The sequence below is a fragment of the Podarcis vaucheri genome (genome assembly GCF_965113315.1).
Source record: "Podarcis vaucheri genome assembly, chromosome: 1".
NCBI classification, from domain to species: domain Eukaryota; kingdom Metazoa; phylum Chordata; class Lepidosauria; order Squamata; family Lacertidae; genus Podarcis; species Podarcis vaucheri.
Window position 1 is genome coordinate 95437642 of NC_138759.1, and position 22141 is coordinate 95459782.

The following is a 22141-nucleotide window of genomic DNA, read 5'->3' on the forward strand; positions in this document are numbered from 1 at the left end:
GGTTTTCAGATTTGTTTTCTCCTTGTTTTTTCTGTGAGCCTAGTTTTTCACCTATGCATCTCTCTTATTTTTTTTACAGGGCTTTCTTTACAGAGGAATTTAAGTTAATATTGTGAGGCCTAGTGTACCCCAATAGCTTTTGGGGTTTTTTTGTTGCTTTTTGTGGAATGTGATACCAATTAAATCAAATTTGGCATTAAACTGGATGGCGGGGTAGGGGTAGTGATGGATTTCTTGAAGATCCCACTTGCAGAATCTGCAGTCAGCGCCTCCATGCAAACAGGTGTAATTGAAACATATGGACTAGTTACTTCTTTTCGTTTCTAATGACAACTGATTTCTTTAAGGATGGTAAATTTTGGTGATGAGAGCAATATATGATGTCCTGGGGGGGTAGTTTCATGAGTCTCAGCTGGAAAGGGGATTGCAGTAGGGCTGCTAGTGAGAATATTGAGCAGAAGCCATTGGATTTCATGTAGCTAATAAACACTTTTGATCATGAAATAAAGATAGGCTGTTTCTATTTGTGAAATGGATGAATCTGTTTCTATATAGAGAAAAGAAAAAAGAAAAAGAAACTCAGCATTTTGCAGTACTGTTTCCAACTATTGTAATAACTATTCTAGCAAGTTACTGGGAAAATATAACTAGAAGTGTAAATATTCAGCATGGGAACTTGCGTTCAGAATTAAGTTGCATTCTTACCCATTAAGCAATGGATGACATCTGGCAAGTGAGCCACGTGTGGTGCCTGAAGCTATTATGTGACCCACGGGCTCTTATTAAAATCTGAAGAATCTCATTTTCAATTAAAATCATAAAGTAAGTTTCTAGGCCTCAGAGGTACAAAGATGTACATTTAAGATGTAGTGCCAAAATGCTAAACAGCTGGCATCAAAGAAGCAAATAAAAGATACCAGTTTATTGATTTTCAATTCTCATGGTTCCTTCATCCATATAGTAACATTTTCTAAAAGCCAAATAGGACCTTACATATTTTAAAGTAATAGTTTAAGACTTTATGAATAGCAGAGAAAGTAGAGCAGGAAAATGTCTTTAAAATATTAAAATAGTATGCCAAAACCAACTCAGGGCAGGTACTTTTGGTGAGATTTGGCCCATCTCAGGGGAGAAAAATTGTTCGTAGGTAAACTGTATATGCTACATATGCACAAATATTGAGTTTCCATAAGCAAAAATAATATTTTTAGTGAAAGAATATATGAATGAGTTGTCTAAAGTGTGTGTGTGTGTGTGTGTGTGTGTGTGTGTGTGTGTTGAGTGCACCACAGGAGCTACTGTAAATACATGCTTGTCAATAAATGGCTTGTGGCCGTTGTCCTCGTTGGACTGGGTGTGCTTAGGACTCCAATCTTCTGATTTGGTTTCAGACTGTCTTTCAACTCAAGTAACTTAGAACATGCTGTGTGAAGCATAATGGTGAAGAAGAACACATCTGAGGTACAGAGCCCTTTGGCTTAACTATGCTAATCAGAGGTTATCAATCAAGGTGTCTTTTCTTTCTTTCTTTTCTGGCAGGTCCTTGGCTGGATCCGGAATGGAGAATCAATGCTCAATGCCAGCCTTGTCAATGCAAGTTCACTGTCAGAAGCTGAGCAGCTCCAGAGAGAGCACGAGCAGTTCCAGCTGGCCATAGAGGTAACCATAATAGGCACGTTTGGATTTCCCTTTCCGCAAAGATGAGGCCACCTCCTTGGGCAGAAATTTAATGGTGATGAAAGTGCAAGGGACCAAAAACAAGATGCTATTTAACAGTGGGAGGAGACTACAATTGTAACAGATAATTTACTATCAATAGCAAAGCTTTCCTGTTACTTGACAAAAATCACAATACATGAAGAAGCTGCTCATTTCCCATACCACCTTTGTAATTCCTTGCAAATGGTTCAGCAAAAATATAAACTAACCCCCCAAAAGGCAAGTACTCATGGAAGTGAACTTAAAGATTGGAGCATTGGATTTCTTTTAAGCCTTTACAAAACTTGAATAGCACCTCTATCTACCTCTGCATTGGGCGTTTATAGGTTTTGATAGGCAATACTACTGATAGAAACCTCTTATCCTCTTACAGGCTTGTTTTGTTGGTTGGAGAGGAATTAGGTTAAGGGTGCATTTATGCACATACACAGGCCTGTCAAAGCATCAGTCTGATTTGTTGCAACAGAACAAAAGTTCAGAGGTTAAATAGGCACTGACTGGAATGAATATGTGAGGGCCAAAGAAGTATGCAGTGAGCATAAATTGTGTCATTATTTAGTTCAGCAACACTGAAGGTCCACAGGTTCCTCACCCTTGGCTTGAAGACTGGGACAGATAGTCAAAAGCAGGAGAGCAGTATGTACCCTGCTGTATTAGTCACTTGGAAACATTTGCCATTTATTTATTATGTTTATATCCTGCCTTTCTTTTAAGGAATTCAAGGCAGCATACATAGTTCTCCATTCTCCTCCATTTATCCTCATAGTAACCCTGTAATGTAGGCAAGGCCAAGAGATAGCTATTTCTCTGCATTAGGTAACCCTTGTTACTTAGAGGTTTGTAGTTTTCCACTCCAGTATTTGCTTATGGATGGAGTCAGAGGTACTAGAAGTGACTGTTCACTTAGTGGTTGTAATAACATGGCACCATGGTGGTGGTGGTGGTTCTTTTTTTAATTCCCATCTGCAAAATGCAATGTCAAGTTAAAGCCTTCATGGGCTAGAATAGTCATCCAGGGTGGGTTTTTTAAAGTCTGTTTTTTCTCACATTAGTAGCAGTCACATATGCACACAAATAGCTCAACAGGGGTGGGTCCAAAGCGACTTTTATTGTCATATGTGAAAATACCGTAAATTAAAAACAAACAGACCAGGAAATTGTATCCCCCCCCTTCTTCTGATTCATCTGAAATAAATTAGCATTGTCTTGGTATATGACCATTGTTGATGTTCTTGGAACTTCCCATAGCAGGAATAAATAAGTCACTTTTCTGTAGAGGTATTAATCATCTCTTAATGAGCATCTGACAAGACTTTACATTATCCTGCCATATTGGCAAACCCCAAAGGGAAGGGAAGCCTTTTATCATCCAGTGGAGGAGGTTACCATTCAGCTGCATCTTGGCAGCCTTAACCAGGCACCTCTGTGGAGCAGAATACACATTTCCTGTTAGCACAGCTTTCCACACTTCAGAGATGCTTGTACTTGGAATTAACTAAGAGGCCCACAGTGAGACATAGGTTCTCACGCTGCCAATGGGAGAAAAGAATTTTGTTCAGATATGGGAATACCAGATTAAATATTGATGGTCCTTAAAATCTCAGCATGTAACTAGTATCCAGAAAAGCATACAGTGAGGCAGGGAAGGTCTAACTGTTGATGGGGTTTCCATTGCAAATTCTTTGGCATCTTTTTTAAAAACAAGCATTCTCATTATCATCTGGGCAGCCACCCCCAACTAATGGTATCTGGGAATTTTCAGAATGTGTATGTATATATGGGGTGGGGTGGGGTTACTGCTTTTTATGCACTATGCAATTCAACATGGTGTTAGAAGAAACTTTTGAACTAATTTTCAAGTTTAGGGGTTTTAAAGGCTTGATTTATTGCAGTGAACAAAACCTGTATTGTGGCCATACTTCCTAAATTATCTTTCTTAAAATGGTCCTAATAGTGTTGTACGTTCCAGGGTTGTGAGGAGGGAAAATAACAAAGATTTTAAAGCAGTGATTGCGATAGAAGTGTAGTGGAAATTATTAATAATGCCGGTGTTTACCTTTGTTTAAAAGCTGCCTTGAATATTTCATAGAAGAACAGGGTATAAATATTGATAATAAATCAGGAATAAAAATAAATATGCCCGTATGAATCTGCGAAATGTTTAGTGATGAGAATCTGTTGGTTGTGGAAAACACTAAAAATGTTTCATTCTCTCGCATTTTCATTCTCACGCTTCACTTCACCTCTTTTTACCATATGTCTGGCACATCTGTACCAATCTCTCTTTCCTCCCCGCATACACAGTCCCTCTTTCACGCCACTTCCTTGCAGAAGACGCACCAGAGTGCCCTCCAGGTGCAGCAGAAGGCGGAGGTATTGCTGCAGGCTGGGCACTACGATGCTGATGCCATAAGGGAATGCGCAGAGAAGGTGGCACTGCACTGGCAGCAGCTAATGTTGAAGATGGAAGACAGGCTGAAGCTGGTTAATGCATCTGTCGCTTTTTATAAAACCTCAGAGCAGGTGAGCCGAATGATGTGCAGTGATACTTGTAACTATTTTAAAAATCCCATAGTATTCATTGTCATAACATTTTATTTAGGGCAGCTGTGAATTCAAATCTCTGAGCTAGCCACATCTTTATATTGCCCACATATTCATTGATGCTGTCTGAATCTTACATAGTCCTAGATTGAGATTCATTAACTACAAATCCCAAGATTTGGGATCTCCTCCAAACCTCCAAAGTTTTGAGCCAAAACAAATTTTAAGCTATTGGCTCGGCCTTCTCCACAATGGATGCATATTGTTGCTCAGTGTACTATATGAAAGTGCATTGACAGTGAGTATGGTCAACATCAATTCAGACTGTATTATCGATACATGAATTTTCTGTATGAATAACTTAACTACCTGCAACCCAGGATTTTCCTGCATGGTTTGAGCACAATAACCTAAACAATTAAAATACATCTCAAGCCATTTCCAAGGCATCAGTCCTAAATTCGATGCCCTTGACTCACAAATAAGAGAACTGGCTAGCTCAGCACCATAGCTGACAAATGCTGACTTGTTGCCCCATTGTCAGCTGGGCAGACAAAGAGACCATTTCATGAGACCAGGTGAGTCGCAAACCTACAAATCAGTATATTATTTTTCTTCTGTAGTTTTAGCACAACTTGGAATCCTAAAGTTCTGCATCATTAAAAATCCACATTAGGAAATAGGCTTCATCAACCACAGGGCCAAATTAGGTTGGAATTTTCTCTTTAAAAGGTCAATTAATATTTCCCAAACTAATATGTTCTGAGTTAGGAAGCCCATATAGCATTTGTCTGTGAATATCTCCTTTTCTTGTCTTTTGTTAGCTTTCTAGGTTAATGGACTTGTAGTAGTTTTTCTATGTTTCTGGATGTAGCTTTTATAGCTGAAGTGTCCTGACTTATGCCTCAGGTTTGCAGTGTGCTAGAGAGTTTGGAACAGGAATATCGAAGAGATGAAGACTGGTGTGGAGGTCGGGATAAGCTTGGACCAGCATCTGAAATAGACCATGTCATCCCCTTAATCAGCAAACATCTGGAACAAAAAGAAGCCTTTCTCAAGGTCTGTTGTAGTCTTCCTCTTTTCTGTAGTTGTTTTTATTTTTTGGTAACTGAAAATAGCTGTGGTGGAAACCTGTCAGCAGAGCATGCAGATGATGTTCTGTGCACTGTCATTTCCATATAGAACATACCTGAATATAATTTTATGGGAATCATAAGAAAAACACAGTTTTTGCATGCAGTCATAGTGTAGCTTTTCTCTAAATGTTTTATGACTGGACAACTTGCACAATCTTTCTCCAGAATAGAGATTTCCCAACTCCTCCCCCCCCCCCCAATCCTCATTTTGACAGTCAGTTCCAATACTACAAAAATGGATATTCTGCCCATACAAGTGGCTGCTTCCACAGGCAGTGTAATGTGGGACCAATCAGCTTGTTCCTTCCCTTTCATGGCCTGAAAGAATTACAACTTGTGAATTTTTTTCAATTCATGGAAGGGAACAGAAGAGCTCATATTAATCTGCTGTGCTAATGTTACGTCCTTCACTTGAATAGCCTGCTCATGTGGGCAGTGCCTTGTGCATTGGATTCCAGTGCCTCATTTGAGCCAACTCTTTAGCATTGCAAAAGGCCAGGTACAATTAGCAGATGGAGAGACAAGGGTTTGTAATGTTTCATTGCTCTTTGGCATTAAAAAGGAGTAGAGGCCTACTAACCAAGCATGAGAGAATGTGGCTTTGAGCAGATATCAGTAGTTGGTTTTGTTTCTGGATAGATGTGAGGGCAGGAACAACTGTTTTCTTCTGCCCAGGGTCTTCTAAGCAGCATTCACATTGAAAGGGTAAAGAACTCAAGGTGCATCTTTTCTTCCTGCCCTTATTGTTTCCCTTTCTCCCAGATCTCATTTATCTGGCTCAAAGTAGCTGCAGTTGGAGAAAAAGTTCAACACTCAGTAGTCAAGCACATGATTTACATGCTGACAGTAGTATGATTCAATTCCAGGAACTGCTAGTTAAAAGGAATTCAGAGCTGGAAAAGATCACTACCTTTTGACTTATGAGAACTGATTCCGGGCAGGATTGACCAGAGGAACAGACAATGTGGTACCCTCCAGATGTTGCTGAATTAGAACTCACACCATCTCTGATTGCTGGCCATGCTGGCTGGGGCTGTTGGGAGTGTCCACTGTCATCTGGAAGACACTGCATTGGCTGTCTCTGGGATACATGGTACTGTGGCATATTAACAATTGTTCTGACTAGGATATGGCAAGGATAAGGATAAGTTCCTGACTGCTGTATATTCTGTTGCAAGAATGCAATGGCAAGAAGTGACTGGCCTTTCTTCCATGTATCCCTAGATCTTCCCCTCAGCAAGCCATAGCTTGTATATAAATGTTAAATAATTCTTAACACCTTTGCTTTTCAAAGTTGCATACAGATAATGTAAAGGTATGTTTTTGAAAGACTGCATTCCAGAATAAATCAACTGTCACCTTCTGGAATAAAGATCAAGATGTACAATCCCCCACTAGCGGTGTTATGCTTTTGCTTTTCTACTGGAATCAGCCAATTTTTTCCACATAGCATTTTCTCTCATATCATACCCATTCCCAAGATGATGGATGTGTGTGACTGCAGTCTGAGTTTCTCAGTGTTTTCTCATGCACGTCAACATCCTTCAGAGGTCAAATGAGAAAAGAAGCTCATGCCACAGTTCAGTGGTTCCTCTGTGTTTTATTCTTCTGATTCACTTGTCAAAAGGGTAACTGTTGTGCTTGGGGGTGGGGTGGGGGTGTTGTTTACTGCCCACAGGCCTGCACACTAGCACGAAGGAATGCAGAAGTGTTTCTCAAGTACATTCACCGAAACAACGTCAGCATGCCAGGGGGAGTGAGCCATACGAGGGGACCTGAGCAACAAGTCAAAGGTCAGTGTGTTTGTTGGGGAGATGCATTAATGGAATGGCAGCTTGGCTTTAGAAATGTACCACACACCCATGGATGACACTTGTGCTCACCACTGATGCTTCCTTACACCGGATTAAATTTGCCACATAATAATTACAGGTGCACCTTTTCTGCTGGACAGAATAAGATTAGAATACAAGCAGATGGTATGAAAATGACAGCGTCTTTTTCATTTCTGTGCTGGCTCAGAAAACTTAGGAGTGGATCTAGTGAAGTGTTTTGCATATAAATTTACCAGTGTGCCATCATCTGTCATTAGAACAATAGAAATTCCATTAAATCTATAGGCAATACTTCTCCTATTAGTATGTTTAGAGTATTTTTAAAAGTAGTAGTCATTAAGATCCTTTCTCTATTACACCTATCACGTGCTTCTTTCATATCAATCCATACTTTAAGCTTCCACTTCAAAATGTGTCAGGGTGTGGGCACTAAAATCATAGCAGGGTCAAACTTCTTTAAGCTATCTCATTTTACTACCCATTGTCTAAGTGATGCCCTGGTAGTCATTTGAATTGTTTTTAAAAAGCAAAAGAGTTAAGAGGAGAGCAGTGATGGATTTGTAGGAAGGTTACTGTACATATACAGATCCCTTCTTATTTCCAGACTGCCTACAGGTGTAAAAGAGAAACCATCCCATCTGATTCAGAGCTTAGTTATGGAATCTGAAAGCAATTAATTACTAATCTAATTTGGGGCGGTGGGGGGGGGGAGAAAGACTGAAAATGTGGGCAGTTCATTAGTTTAGCTACAAAGAGCTGCTGTAAATAGTATTTCCTTCTGTTGAAAGGACAATCCCTTAACTCCTTCCACTTCAGGAAACAGTGGGCAGAAAGTATCTGTCTCATACTACATTCAAGGACAGAACAGGTTATTATACTGGGTTTGCTTGTTTTTTGGCATTTGGAGCTATTGCAGAGTATTAATCAGGCTTCCATACCACCCTTCTTCTTCCAAGACAAGCCAAAATTGAAATTCACAACGTGATCACTTTTCTCAGAGTTCAATGTCTGCTTCTCTTTCTTAGCTATTTAGCCACAGTGACCAATAGAATGACCTTCTTATGCTTGCCTCTTTCATATGTTCAAATGAACATGGGCTGCTGTGGTGATGATACATTCTTGGAGGAGTCTGGGGTGATGCATCCCCTGCTTTCTTTTGTAGCTGTAATCCACCAGTTGCTAATCTGTTCCTTGATTCTGTGAGGAGCTGATAAAAATGAACTAAAGTAAATCTGCAGAACTAAGCCATTTTTCATCTCTGATTGGATTACTTTTAGAGCTGTAGAAAAGAACAGATCAATGACAGTGTAGGGCAATAATAATTATGTAGTTTGATACTGAGTGTGCCATACAGTTGCTATCACTAAAGGGGTTGAAAATGCTGCAGCCTAACATAAAATCTGTACTTTAAAAATATATATTTCTTTGGTTAATATTGCTCAAGAACTCAAAAAAAGAGTCTGCACTCGTATACATGAGTATCTTTTTTTAAAAAAAATGCACACACAATTAAGATGGGTTTTTAAGATACAGTTTTAGGGAGAAGGCTTACTAAAATATATGGAACTGTTTATACATGTTAAGCAGTAGACATAAACTTTAGGCAGCCTCTCACATTGTCATTTTAAGACATAAGATATTTCCTATGAGGAGACAAGCAAGGAGAGTAAGCTACTTTACGCAGTGGATATAGGTCCCCTTATTATTTTTATAAATATATTTCCATACCACTGTAACATGAAAATATAACACAGCAGTTTACAACAATATAAAAACATAAAACCAACCAATAGCATCATAAAAGTAAAAATACTAGCACATTTACAAAACTAAGCAGGGTCCAATATGGTTTCAAATGGGGACTGCAAGTTGAGATTCCTACATTGCATAAGGTTGGACTAAATGACCCTAGGGTCCCTTCCAACTCTTATGATTCTGTGATTCAGGATTAAAACAAAAAAAACAACAACAATATCAATAGACCATTGTAGGGGATATACACTTAGTTGCCTTAATTAGTAAGCTTGGCTGTGACAGACAGAAAAAGCTGGGACATTCTCTTTCACTCGCCCCATAGAATTTTATTTAACTGAAGCTTGCACAGAAGAATCTGTTGGTAATCCCCCCTATTAATTAGTGAACCAGAATATGAGTTGAATTTACCCCCTTAGCCACCAAAATGTCCTGGACTGGTCCTTGCTTGTACCTCAAAAGAATCCCGTTAGAATGTTTCATTTGTGAGTCTAGAGACAGCTCAAGGATATGTACCACAAGAACCTCTTGCAGCCCACCTTTCAGATTTCAGTTCTAAGAAATCAATAATGTGACCTGAGCATTCTGAAAAAGTCATAGGACTGCTTTTAGGGGAGGCTTTGGTGACCTAAAATTGTAATACCATTGAACAAAGAATAAAGATGCCTCTCTGGAATAGAACTGTATGGCAGAATCGTCAAATACCTTTTGTTTTAGTATAGTATGTCCACCCCAGGCCTAAGGCATCACTGACTGTGCTCCAAATAAATGTTGTATAAGTGAGCAGGTGAGTGTGGGAAGTACAAGGTAGACATTTGTGAGTCTGGCCACTATTGGTGCCAAGGCATGGCGCTTGTTCCTTCTGCATTTACGAGGATACATTTAATGACTGGGTATCTAAACTGTTGTCAGCTGCATGACTTGTAATTGTTCCCCCACTCCCGTTGTTTGGGCTTTGAACAGTGTGGCCTGAAGTGCTCTGCACTGTATCTGTATCTATGTGTTGGAAATATAATATTTTTTTCTGTTGATTTTTGTCCACACACCCTTAGTGAGCCCCTTGTGTTAAAGACTGCCCACTCTCTGCTATTTTGTTTTTTCCCCCCAGTTAACTCTGAAGTGCTTCATACTAGGGAGCTTATATCACTGTGATGGAGTAGCCAGTTGAATTTGCATTGACTTGCGTCTGCATGTACTCACTGAGCCACTGAGGGTAACGACCATCCTCCTTTTCTCCGCAGCCATTCTGAGTGAGCTGCTGCAGAGAGAGAACAGAGTTCTTCACTTCTGGACCTTGAAGAAACGGCGATTAGATCAGTGCCAGCAGTATGTGGTCTTTGAGCGTAGTGCTAAGCAGGTAGCTTAATAAAACTCTGCTTTCCCCTCTTGTTCTGTTGTTACGGCTGACAGGTAATAATGGACTGTGTAATAGATTAGTTGTGGGAAGGGTTGTATCTCAGGGACTGCAGACTTTGCATTATGAGACCCCATGTTCAATCCTTTGCATCAATCAAGACTGGAAAACTTTTTGTTATGAGGTGCCATGTTCAATCCTTTGCATCAGCCAACACTGGTAATGACCCTGGAGAGTTAGTTTCAAACCTGACACTAGTTGAAACTGACAGTGTGAGCTGGCTAGGCCATTGGCCTGAATAAGGCTGCCAGACTGCAAACCAGAAATAAACATGTTGCCTTGTACATGCTGAATGCTGTGGGAGAAATTGTTAACTGCTCCCACCTGTTTCTTTCCTGGGTCTCCTAGCAGTTGGTCTCAGACCTCATCTGTTGTAGGGCAAAACAGAAGTTCTTCTTGTTTCAGTAGATGGAGAAGAAGGGTGAGCCTATATTCCGGGGGGGGGGGGAGCGGATGTGACGAGAAGCCTAACATTGGCAACCTCTCACTTCGTCTGCACTACATTAATCTCTGGTATGAAGTCTTGCAAGACTACTACGGTCAAGATCAAGCAAGGAGTCTCATAGCACCTTAAAGACTAACAAATTTATTACCTCTTCAGCTATTGTGAGCTCAAGTCTGCTTTGCCAGATGCAAGGAAAAATATATCGTGTGTAAGTGTCTGTGACCACATAAAATTCAACGCAGTGGACAATCAGTCCCTACTGTGCTACATTTTGCTTGCTTGTTTACTGTGTAAAGTGTTGTTAGACTTGAATTTGAGGCCTGCCTGTCAGGCTTCTTCCTTTCTGAGGGCTAGTGGTGCTCTTCAACTGCAATAGAACTTGAATAATTAATTTTGAAATATGCCAATGAGAACTGGTTGCATGGGTGAAAACTAGTCACCTTGTTTTTGTTCATTTGGTCCCCCACCCTCCCATTTGTAGGCCTTAGACTGGATTCAGGAAACAGGAGAGTATTATCTTTCTACTCACAACTCTACGGGGGAATCAGCAGAAGAAACTCAGGAACTTCTGAAAGAATATGGAGAATTCAAAGTACCTGCCAAGGTAAACCCTACTATTGATTTTATAATTTCATGAGCTTCCTTTGGTAGTTTCAGTTAAGGAAATGTAGTAAATGTATACAACTCACAGGATTTAGTCTCAGTTACACTATTACTTATCTACATGCATCATTTATTACTAAATAAATGTATAACATGATATATTTAATAGCTCTGAATGTTATAAATGCTCCCCCCCCATTTTGAAGTCTATGGCTGAGATCCCAAAAAAATACTAATAATGCAATCTTATGTGTGTCGAGTCCCATTGAGTGTATATAGGATTGCAGACTGAGGCTCATAGAAGGGGCCTGTTTTCCTTTGGAAGCTCACTCCATGCATTATCACAAATGTCTTTTAAAACTCACCTCAAATACAAAAGGAGCTTGTGATGTGGCATGGAGAACAATTTCTTGAGGAAAACAACTCTAAAGCCTCCTTTTGCTAATGGAGCTAGTTTCAGAATTCTCTTGTATACTGACCAATGATATTAATTATTTCTAAAGAACTACCAAACTTCAGAATGACCTCAGAATATTCTGCCCTTGTTTTCTCAATTCCAATATCTTCCTGTTTGGGGCCATCAAGCTCTGCAGACTCCCTGCTATCACTTTGTACCCACATCCCCATGCTCATCTCTTCCTGACAAGTTCCATTCCTGTCTGCCACAGTGTCCATTTGAAGAGAAATTCTGACCAAGCAGGTCAAAATTAACACCCATAAGCAGAATGGTGTTATTACTCTCTGCTCACATTTCCACTTTCAAAAGATTGCTTCAGAACCAAACAATTCTGCAAAGTATTGCAACCTGTAACAATTAAGTTCCATTGAGTAGTACTGAGTGGCAGTGGGAAATTCAGAACCATTTTGGATAATAAATGAAAAGATTGCACTCCACCTACACTATGTCTCCAAAGATCTCAGGAACATTTTGTGTTAGTGATGCTTGTGAAGAATACGAGGTCCATATGGTTATTATGTGAATGAAAATTGAACAAAATGTCCATGGAAGATATGATAACCAAGGAAAACTCTTTTGGGCAGCAAACCAAGGAGAAAGTGAAGCTTCTCATTCAGCTGGCTGATAGCTTTGTAGAGAAAGGGCATACTCATGCCACTGAAATTAGGAAATGGGTTACCACCGTCGACAAACGCTATCGGGACTTTTCACTGAGGATGGGGAAATACCGCTACTCTTTGGAAAAAGCTCTTGGAATCAATACAGAGGTACTGTAAGTCACATGTTTTGCTGACATACTTTAAACAAATGAAAAAACCTTAGCGGTATTAGCACTGTCTTATGTGGAAATGCTTTCATGCATTACATAGCCAGCCTTACCTTGCAGTGGCATAACACAGAGCACACTAGGTGTGGATTTTGTGACACAAATTTGTTCCTTTGTGACACAAAGGCTAGACAAGATGACAGGGGAATGATTGGTTGGGTGCCCAGGAAGTTGCTATAAGGAGTAATCAAGTAGACTTCCAGGTATAAATTCATGTAGATGATGATCAGTCAACATAAGACAAAATGGTAATTCATTCAAAATAGCGGGGCAAATCAATGATTAATCTGTAGTTAATTCCTACCTGGCGCTACTTGTGAAAAGCTGCAGATTTTACTGGGCTGCACATGGCCTGTTACATAGCTTTTCATGTTGATGGCACTGGCCTTGTGTATGTACATGTTTGACTTGAGTCCCACAGAGCTAAATGGATGCTATTCTGGGTAAATCTACTGTTTTGCAGTCCATTCTGTTACAGCCAGCAGGACACGTGAAGAGCGGATTTAGGTTACCATGTATAAGCCAGGGCAGCGTTAATTTTTAATTATTGCCTCAAAAATTCACTTCATAACTATTCAAGTGAGAAAGAGGGATTGGATCCTAATTTCCATATGTGAGTTCCTCTGACAGTCACCTTCACCTTCTTGCTATGGCCATTTTGGCTCCTAAAAATCTGCTCCTGAAGATTGGAAGGCCTTCTGGGAAAGGATCGGATGCCGTGAAGCTGACTGCAGCAGAAAGGGGGGATTGGCAAAATTGGGCACTTACCTAGTGCAAACAACAGTGTGCTTCTACTCACACAGGGGTCAGCGCCAATGTTTTTATTCAGATCTGGTTCATTTGAAGGAATAATGCAATAAAGATGTACCAAGTAAATATCGTTTATGAAATTTGAGCAAATGCTGTCATTTGGGGAAAGTAGAATACAACCCTCAGAGGCAATATTGCAGAGCAGACAAAATGTGTCTGCTTGCTGCCACCACTGATGTGTCCCAGGATTCCCATGAGGAAAGCCATCCCCTTCCTAAAGTCAAATGAGAGGAAGGGGTGCTGATGAAGCCTAGCAAATTGTTTGGGGAAAAGGACTGAAACCCTCCTACCACCTGCCAAATATGTGATGCATTTAGCCAGTCATTAGTAGGTCTGTATGTGCAGTTGTTTGTTTGATTTCTTTTTCTTTTTCCTTTCCTTTCCTTTCCTTTCCTTTCCTTTCCTTTCCTTTCCTTTCCTTTCCTTTCCTTTCCTTTCCTTTCCTTTTCTTTTCTTCCAGCCCTATATCCTTTTCTTTCACTTTGTAAATATGCTTACTTTTACAAAGCATAGAAATGTATTTTAAATCCAAGACACTACTCTTTTTCAGGATAACAAGGACCTGGAATTAGACATCATTCCAGCAAGTCTGTCAGATCGCGAAGTGAAGCTGCGTGATGCCAATCACGAAGCTAATGAAGAAAAAAGGAAGTCAGCCAGAAAGAAAGAGTAAGTGGTGGGAAATGGGCACCTCACAAAACATAGCACATGAATGACAAACAGCAGCAGTTCCATGTGAACAATTCACCAAGCCCACCTATTTGTGAGGCAGGTGAGATAGCCTTGCAGGAATGTTATGCAAACAAAAGACCAGAGTTTGGAGAGAAGTAAGATATGTGGGATAAGTCCATGCCTGATAAATTAAAAACGTAATTGTTTTTTCTCTCTATGTGTGTGTAACTAAATACTAATTTATTCTTATTTATCAAGATAGAAACTCATATTTATATAACCACAACAAGATTAACAACATTTATACTTGATTCTAGAAATTTATTGAATTATGCAAGTATTATTCTAATTACTTAAACATGCAGAGATGGCTACAATACATAAATCTTCAAACATGATATGATACATTCTAAATGTATTTCCATAATCTCGGGAGAAAATACAAATATGCTAGAGACTAAGAACTAATGTAAACTGATGGGAAGGGAGAAATGGCTTGAGGAATTACATTTTATTTACTTACTTATTAACACTTACCGTACTTTTATGTGTATAAGACTTTAAAATAAGGTTAAAAATCTGGGGGCATCTTATACACAGATAGTGCATATGCCCATTTTAAATTTGGGGTCCCCAAAAGTAGGCGGTGTCTTAGACATAGGGATGTCTTATACAAGGAAACATAAAGTATATCTCACTTTTCCTCCAAAGAGCTCAAGACAGTATACACAATTTCCTTTCCCCTGTTTTATCTCTGCAGCAATTCTGTGAGATAACTTAAACTGAGATAGTGTCTGGCCCAATCCAATGTCACCCAGTGTGCTTTGTGGCTTAGCGTGGATTTGACTGAATATCACCAGTCCCAGGCTGATTGCTACATCATAGAGGAGATACTTAAGTTCTCTTTTCATACATTACAAAAAACTGGAGAAAGCAGAATAGTATCCACACTTGCTTAATGCATGCATGAAGCAGTCCCTACACTTCCAGTTTGTAATCCCTCCATCCCTTAACATGAATGCTTTTCTAATTTGGAAATGATACAATTGTTGAGTTGGAAGGGACCACAAAGGTCATCTAGTCCACCCCCCTGCAATGCAGGAATCTTTTGTCCAACGTGGGGCTTGAACCCATGACCTTGAAATGTTATAATATGTGATGAGATGGTCACATAAACAATATTTTATTCTTTCATTTACAATGTGCAATTTAGGCAGCCCAGAAAGATAACGACTACAATATTCTGTACACTTACTTTCAGCAAATATCCATAGCATTGGTCTACGTAACGTTGAAAGTATTTTTCTTTCTTTCTTACGAAGAATATAACAAAGAGAGAGTTTGTGTTTAATATACAGATTTACTCCCATGCATTTCTGCTCCTAGATTCATCATGGCTGAACTGCTTCAGACTGAGAAGGCCTATGTCAGGGATTTACATGAATGTTTAGAGGTATGTTTATAAAGACTCTGTACTGTTTCTGATGGCTGGTGGTCATAATAACTACCACCATGATGTGGTGTTGTGGTCTTCAGTTACGGCAGGGTTTTCAAGGATTATAAACTTGCCTAGATGAGACCTGTGTGGAGGTTTGCTGTACTGTGCAGGCTGGTTCATGATGTTTGTGTTTCAACAATCTGAAAATGCAAAAGCCTTTGATATTTTCTACAGGTAGAATGGAAGGTGGGTGCAATGTATGTGTTCAAAACTGATATATTACTCTTGCTGTAGACATGCAACACCATAAGTAATATACAGCTTTTAATGTTGTATTTTTAAATTGTTTGTGGTGAAGCGTGGGTAAGAAATGTAATTATTGTTATTAAGACAAAAAGCTAACATTCAGTTTGGACCTCAGAAAAAGGTTTTGTATGCATAGCAAAAGAAAGAAAGAAAGAAAGAAAGAAAGAAAGAAAGAAAGAAAGAGAGAGAGAGAAACGGTTATGGTAACTGAACCTTTGAACTAACTGAAGATGTGCCTGAACATCAAACATCTATCTTTGAATATGTTGAGATATTTCTTATCACTGAAACATCCACATTCATTGTTTTGGTTTATTAGTTGTGTTGGTTTTTATTATCATCTTTTAGCTTAGAACTCCATGTTTTCTGAGATATTCTATGCCTTTGGCAAGAAAACTGCAAGGTCTTTTCTTTTGTTGTGCACTTCTTCTCTGTGTTTAAGAACTGCTGTTGTCTTCTAGACTTATCTCTGGGAAATGACAAGTGGAGTGGAGGAGATACCCCCAGGGATTCTTAACAAAGAGCACATAATTTTTGGCAACATCCAGGAGATTTATGACTTTCATAATAAGTACGTATTCTTCAACACTTTGAGAAAGCTACCCTTTTGGAAGCTTACCCTGTTTTGCAAAGCCAGGAACCAGCATTGAGGCCAAGTGCTCCTCTCCTTTGGCATCACACACTGGATCTGGTGGGTAGACCCTGGCTTATTATTTAACAGTAAGCTACAGTTCCCTGGTTCAGACATAACAAGAACAAATTCTGGATTAATACAAGCCAGGATCCTTATGCTGAAACCAGTGTGCCCTGAGATACAGAGCAGAGGAGGGACATGGAGAGGAGCACTCAGTCCCAATGCTCGTTCATAGCTTCATATATAATTGATTATGAAGTGTCAAACAATTTGCAGGAGTGGGCTAATGTGTGGCAAGAACAGGTGCTGAGCTATGGAGGAGGAAAATAACTGTGCTATAGATTTTAACATGAGAAATATTGGGCAGCCCTGGCCTACCTGCTTATGCAGGCTGGAGACATGTTCTGTGCGATGTCACTCCCCACTCATCTGCTCAGACCTACAATGTCTAGCAGGAATAAGACAGTTCAGGGATATCTAGTCCCAACTTTGAAACTCACACTCTACGTAATAAGGAAATTGCCATGGCAATTATGTTAAGTATTACAGCCAGGTATGTGTGGCCTCTCTATGTGGATAAGGTAACCAAAGCTCAGTAACTTGCATTCACCTACCATGAAATGTGACTTTCTGTACTAAAAGAAGAGTTGCTACTGAATGTCTCATAAAGAAAAAATCAAAGTGAATTTGAAAGGTCCTGCTCAGCTGAAACATCTATAGCAAGGATAGGGAACACATGAGCTGTTGGCCTCCACAACTTCCATCAGTCCCACCCAGAACACACAGTGGTCAGGGATTATGGGGACTGAATCAAGTTTGTAGGAATTTCAAGGAGAAGTGAAATAATTTCTTTAAGATTATTGAAATGTCAGAGGTTGAGGTTTGCACATCTGTAATCTACTGACAGATTTTACGCTCAGCAACATTTGAGATGAATTTGGAGGGTCCTTTCTTCTGTGAAATATATGAAAGCATTTTTCATCATCCAGCACCTGCTTCTACTAGGTGGTTGTGATTTTCCCCTGAGTCACTCAACCAAATAGCGTTGGAGGGTGTACACACTTTAATATCTTGTATTAGGTTGGTTCGGGTGCAGGAGGGCAAGCATATTATAACCAGAGTCCTCTCTCTTACTTTTTCAGCATTTTTCTGAAAGAACTGGAAAAATATGAACAACTCCCTGAAGATGTGGGTCATTGCTTTGTCACCTGGGTAATGAGTCTTAACATAGCACCATTTATTAATGGATGTCTTGAGCATTTGTAACAGGGACTGAGTAGCTTTAAGTAGGCCAAAGTAGTGGACTGTGCAGTTCTTCAGGCAGTACTTTGTTGAATGGTAATTGAACCTTTATAGAAAGTTTTCCTCAAACATTAATTTCAGCCATCTAATAAGTCCGCTATTTGCAAAAGGTTGCAAATCATCACAGGACTTCTGCCAATGGACAATCAGATCAATATAACACAAATGCAACTTAAAATTTGAAATTCCAGAGTTCATCTGCTAATATAGATTTGTTTTGATCAAATAACTTCTATGTACTAAGTACAAGTTTAAGACAGATCCAGAATTTTTAAGGTGTACAGTACCATAGGTAACAGCAACATTTATATTTCGATTTTTAGAAAATCTCAGTTCCTAATTTAATTATTTCTAAGCACCTCATCTTACATATTGTGCAAGATATATTTCTGTGGCAAAAAGGACTTTTAAATAGACACTGAAATATGTCAGTGGGCACTATAGATAAAATTTTCAAAAGGACACACATTTAATTAATAGGAAAGGCAATCATGATTTTCTTGTAGATTTTTTTCTACTAGTCTAACATACTCTGTTATACTTTTTATTGTTCCTTTCATTTGCAGTACATTTCTAATTAGAGGGGACAGGCATAAAGTATTCATTTATTCTGTGGAAGTTGAATCGGAAATAGTGCAAGTACAACTCTTGATCATCTTGCCTTTCCCCCCTCTTGGTGTTTATTTTCACAGGCAGATAAATTTCAGATGTATGTTACCTACTGTAAAAACAAGCCTGACTCCAGCCAGCTAATCCTAGAACATGCAGGAACATTCTTTGACGTAAGCGTTTATTGTTTTTCTATTTCAGATTAGACAGTAACATGTTCTGCTCTTTTGCTGTTGCAATGGCTATCCAGTTTGGAGGCTTGTTGGTTATATGAGAGTTTTTTGCGTGTGTGGTATTAGACACCATGCAGCAGAGACTTGATGGCTGCCTCGGTTTCCCTCTCATCTAATTTTCTCCTGGCTGCCACTGAAAAATTAGAACTGCACTGGCCCAGTTCACACATAGCACTAAGCCAAACCATGGCTAAATATGAACATGCAAGTATGTGCATACTTGTAGTAAACATTGTGACTGTTTAGCGCCTTCCCCAGTCCTACTGCTGTGCTACCTGGAGCTGTGCCATAGTTTGCTTAGCATTACTGTATGTCTGGCCCTGGGCTTGTGGTTTATCTATCTCAGTGAACCCAATCCAGACCTCTTTGGTGTTTCAGCCTGTGAGCTGCTGCAGCAAAACCTTCTGCCCTGGCCAGTTTGTGTGGAAGGACTGTGCAAGTGGTGGTGGTTATGCCACTTCATCAAACCCATTGCTAGTGGTGAGGAGTTTAGATTAAATCTGCTCTCCTGAAGTCTCCAAAGCCTTGATGCACTAGTGGTACATTTTAATTTTCCCATACAGCTCTTTGTATCCTGGTCTGATTCCATTAATAGAAGTGTAAATTCAATGGCCAACTCAAATTTGAGTGAGAAATTTCAAATTCTAATGGCAGTGATTTGAGACTTTTTGCTAAAATTTGGATTGTGCTACCTACATTTTATTAATAGGATTCAAATTTACCCCTAATATTTGAGACTATGTATATTAAAAATATATATAAATTTAAAAGTTTGGGGGGAGAAATGAATATTGCTTAATTTTAAACAATTTTTGGGGCCAAACTAGGTGAAACATTAGAGATCTGTGACTGGTTCTGCCTTCTTTTCAGCAGATAACAGCCACAAGGTACCCATTCCAGATTAGGACAGCAGCACTGTGGAATGAAGGTTAACTCTTTTTCCAAATGCTGTTTACCCAATGAAAATACCCTGTCAACCACTGCTTTCTTTGCTCTGAGCCAAGGCAGTTTTTCAGGAACCAAAAATAAGAGTGGATAGCCTTTTTTACTGCACAGAACCACTCTCAGCTTGCGCTATAGGTAGGACTCCAGTTTGGCTGGGTCCCTGCTCTACTTAGCATAATGATTAATCTACTCCTAAATTGAACAGCTCAAATTACAAATATCATCCCTTGGCAGTCTTTCCACCTAGATGCAGCTGTTAAAGTCTTATATGACTTGCCTCATTACACGCCCTTGATTACATATTCTCTTTTTAGCTCATTGTTTAGAACATTTTCCAGTGAGTTAAGGAAAAAGAAATGTGGAGAGAGTATTATTCTTTTTAATTGGGCGACGTCCCATAGGAGTCTCTTTTAGAATTATCCCTGTCCCTTTGGTGAAAATATGTGTGATAGTTAAATATATGAACCAGCAGGTGGCATTCTTTCCTACTCAAAGGTTTCTGGAAGGGATGTAACATTTCAGCAGATTTACATGTTTAACAGGGTATTGACACAGATTAGAACGCATTTGCCTGGCTAAGCTTTTCTAGCCCAGCTGCGTTATGCTGGTTGGAAATATTCTGATAATGCTTAATACAAAATAAAGTTGATGTTTCATCCCATTTATGTTTTGCAAATGAGTGGTAGATTTTTCCTTTCTCTTTTTCAGTTTCTAGGCTAGAAAATCCCTTTTCCTGAAAAGCAACAGGAAGAAAAAGAAGCTGACTTTTTGTGCATTTTGGAGAGTTAGTCTGACTGTACTTTGTCATAGCTGCTCACATAGTCATTCAATCATGCAAAAAGACTGCAAAATGTTCCTTGCTTGATTTGGCACCTCTTCAGGTGTCATTTTCAGAAGGAGGGCAGCAGAAAATCAGAGATGGGGAACATTATGGTGGAAATTAGGTCCTCCGGGAACATTATCAGATATCTTCTTGTCTAATTCTGGCCTTATACTTAGAACTGATTTTTTTTTTTAGTGTGAGCTGACAGCAGTCTAAACTAACATTGAAAATCTGGCACAAGATAGATTAAAAGCCAACAATACTGGGCATAACCCAGGCAAAGTGCACAAAGAGTGGCTTGTGGAGGTCTCCTTCCACTAAAATTATCTGAATCCAGCCTGCAGGGCATTGTGGCTTCTCCTGCTTTAACATGGCTGAACCAGAAAACAGCTTACCTGTGACTTATTTATTTATTTATTTACTTAGTAAATTTATGTACAATTCCTCATCTAAAGATCACATATACTGTGTGCCTCCACCACAGCATCCAGTGGCCCAGGTAGGGACCATATCAAGGATGCAGATTAATCCTGATCAGGATGCAGTTGAGGAGGCTGGGCCATGATGAGAGTGTGTATTTCACAGCAGGGTGAGGGTTACAGTTTGGGGCGGCATTGGGTAGGACAACAGTGTGTTTGGGAACCATGTCTGTGTGTCCTGGGATCACCGTCAGTGTACTGCTGCTCTCTGTGAGGCCTGATGCCAGTGGTCAGACAGATTGGGCACTGGTCAGGAAGCCAAGGGGCTCAGCAGGATCCGTCTTCAACCTGGCCCACCTGCGCCTACAGGGCAGCTGGATGCTCATTTTAGCAGGTGGTGGTACCATATTATTATTCATAATAATTGAATTTGTATACTTCATTGGAACATCGCAGGACAGTTCACAATACAAAAATACAAAATGAGAACACAAAATACATAATAAAACAAAAACAAACCAGTGATAAGGACTGCATTCACCTGCTTCGTTCCCAATGAGCCAAAATTCATTCAGGGATTGAATGTGGCTTCACATGCATGTTTTCTTGCCCATCCATGTGAGAGCTGCACTTCCTACACAGGGATAAGGAATAGTGTCATCTCATTCTGTGCAACTAGGTTCAAAAGCATCAGGGAAACTGAACTAATTAGGGCCCCTTCACTTGTTGCACACAGTTTCTGTATGGAAGGTACTTGCAGTTTGTGTAACAAAACAGGGAAGAGCTCAGTGGGTGGCCTAAGAGAAAACATGATCTCTCAGAGAATGATAACTTGGGTCTACTTTGCACAGTTGAAAGGATTACTGAACTAAACAAAAGAAGCACTATATTAAGGATGGAGAACCAGAGGCCCAGGGGCCACATCCAGCACTCACAGCCTTTCTGTTAATCCAGCACCCTCTCCTTCAAGCCCTATACTCTCATCAGCATAGGCCCAAACCCTCATACCAATGCCTGCCAAAGTAAGTCAACAGCCTCCATGCTTGGAAGCACTTGTATATTCAAAGAAGTGTCTGTGCCTTTCCATTCTTCCTCTGGCATTCTTGCCTGCTCTCAGAAGTGCTTGGATGCTCCAGGGAGTTTTCTGCAGCTCTTGACTTCTTCCAAAAGCACTTGGGTATGTTCAGAGGCACTTGTCCATTACTGCTGCCTCCCACTT

General features: G+C 39.8%; 1 protein-coding gene and 1 long non-coding RNA gene across 15 annotated transcripts in view; one reads left to right on the plus strand and one right to left on the minus strand.

Annotated features, from left to right (window-relative positions):
* KALRN (kalirin RhoGEF kinase) overlaps nt 1–22141 on the plus strand; it is a 508727-nt gene that overhangs the window by 358201 nt on the left and 128385 nt on the right. For 12 of the 14 annotated variants that reach the window (XM_082234876.1, XM_082234882.1, XM_082234887.1 and 9 more), the window contains 12 exons: nt 1540–1659; nt 4024–4242; nt 5173–5322; nt 7078–7192; nt 10228–10343; nt 11327–11449; nt 12490–12672; nt 14092–14210; nt 15600–15666; nt 16419–16528; nt 17734–17803; nt 18586–18675. In XM_082234876.1, coding sequence (XP_082091002.1) covers nt 1540–1659; nt 4024–4242; nt 5173–5322; nt 7078–7192; nt 10228–10343; nt 11327–11449; nt 12490–12672; nt 14092–14210; nt 15600–15666; nt 16419–16528; nt 17734–17803; nt 18586–18675 — 1482 coding nt within the window. The remainder of the gene's footprint in view (nt 1–1539; nt 1660–4023; nt 4243–5172; nt 5323–7077; nt 7193–10227; nt 10344–11326; nt 11450–12489; nt 12673–14091; nt 14211–15599; nt 15667–16418; nt 16529–17733; nt 17804–18585; nt 18676–22141) is intronic. The other 2 variants (XM_082234888.1, XM_082234891.1) reach the window with 1 other exon arrangement.
* On the minus strand, nt 8220–10275 carry LOC309539587. The gene is made up of 2 exons (XR_014222866.1): nt 10187–10275; nt 8220–8441 (listed from the first exon to the last, which is right to left on the minus strand). It is a non-coding gene; the product is annotated as an uncharacterized lncRNA (long non-coding RNA).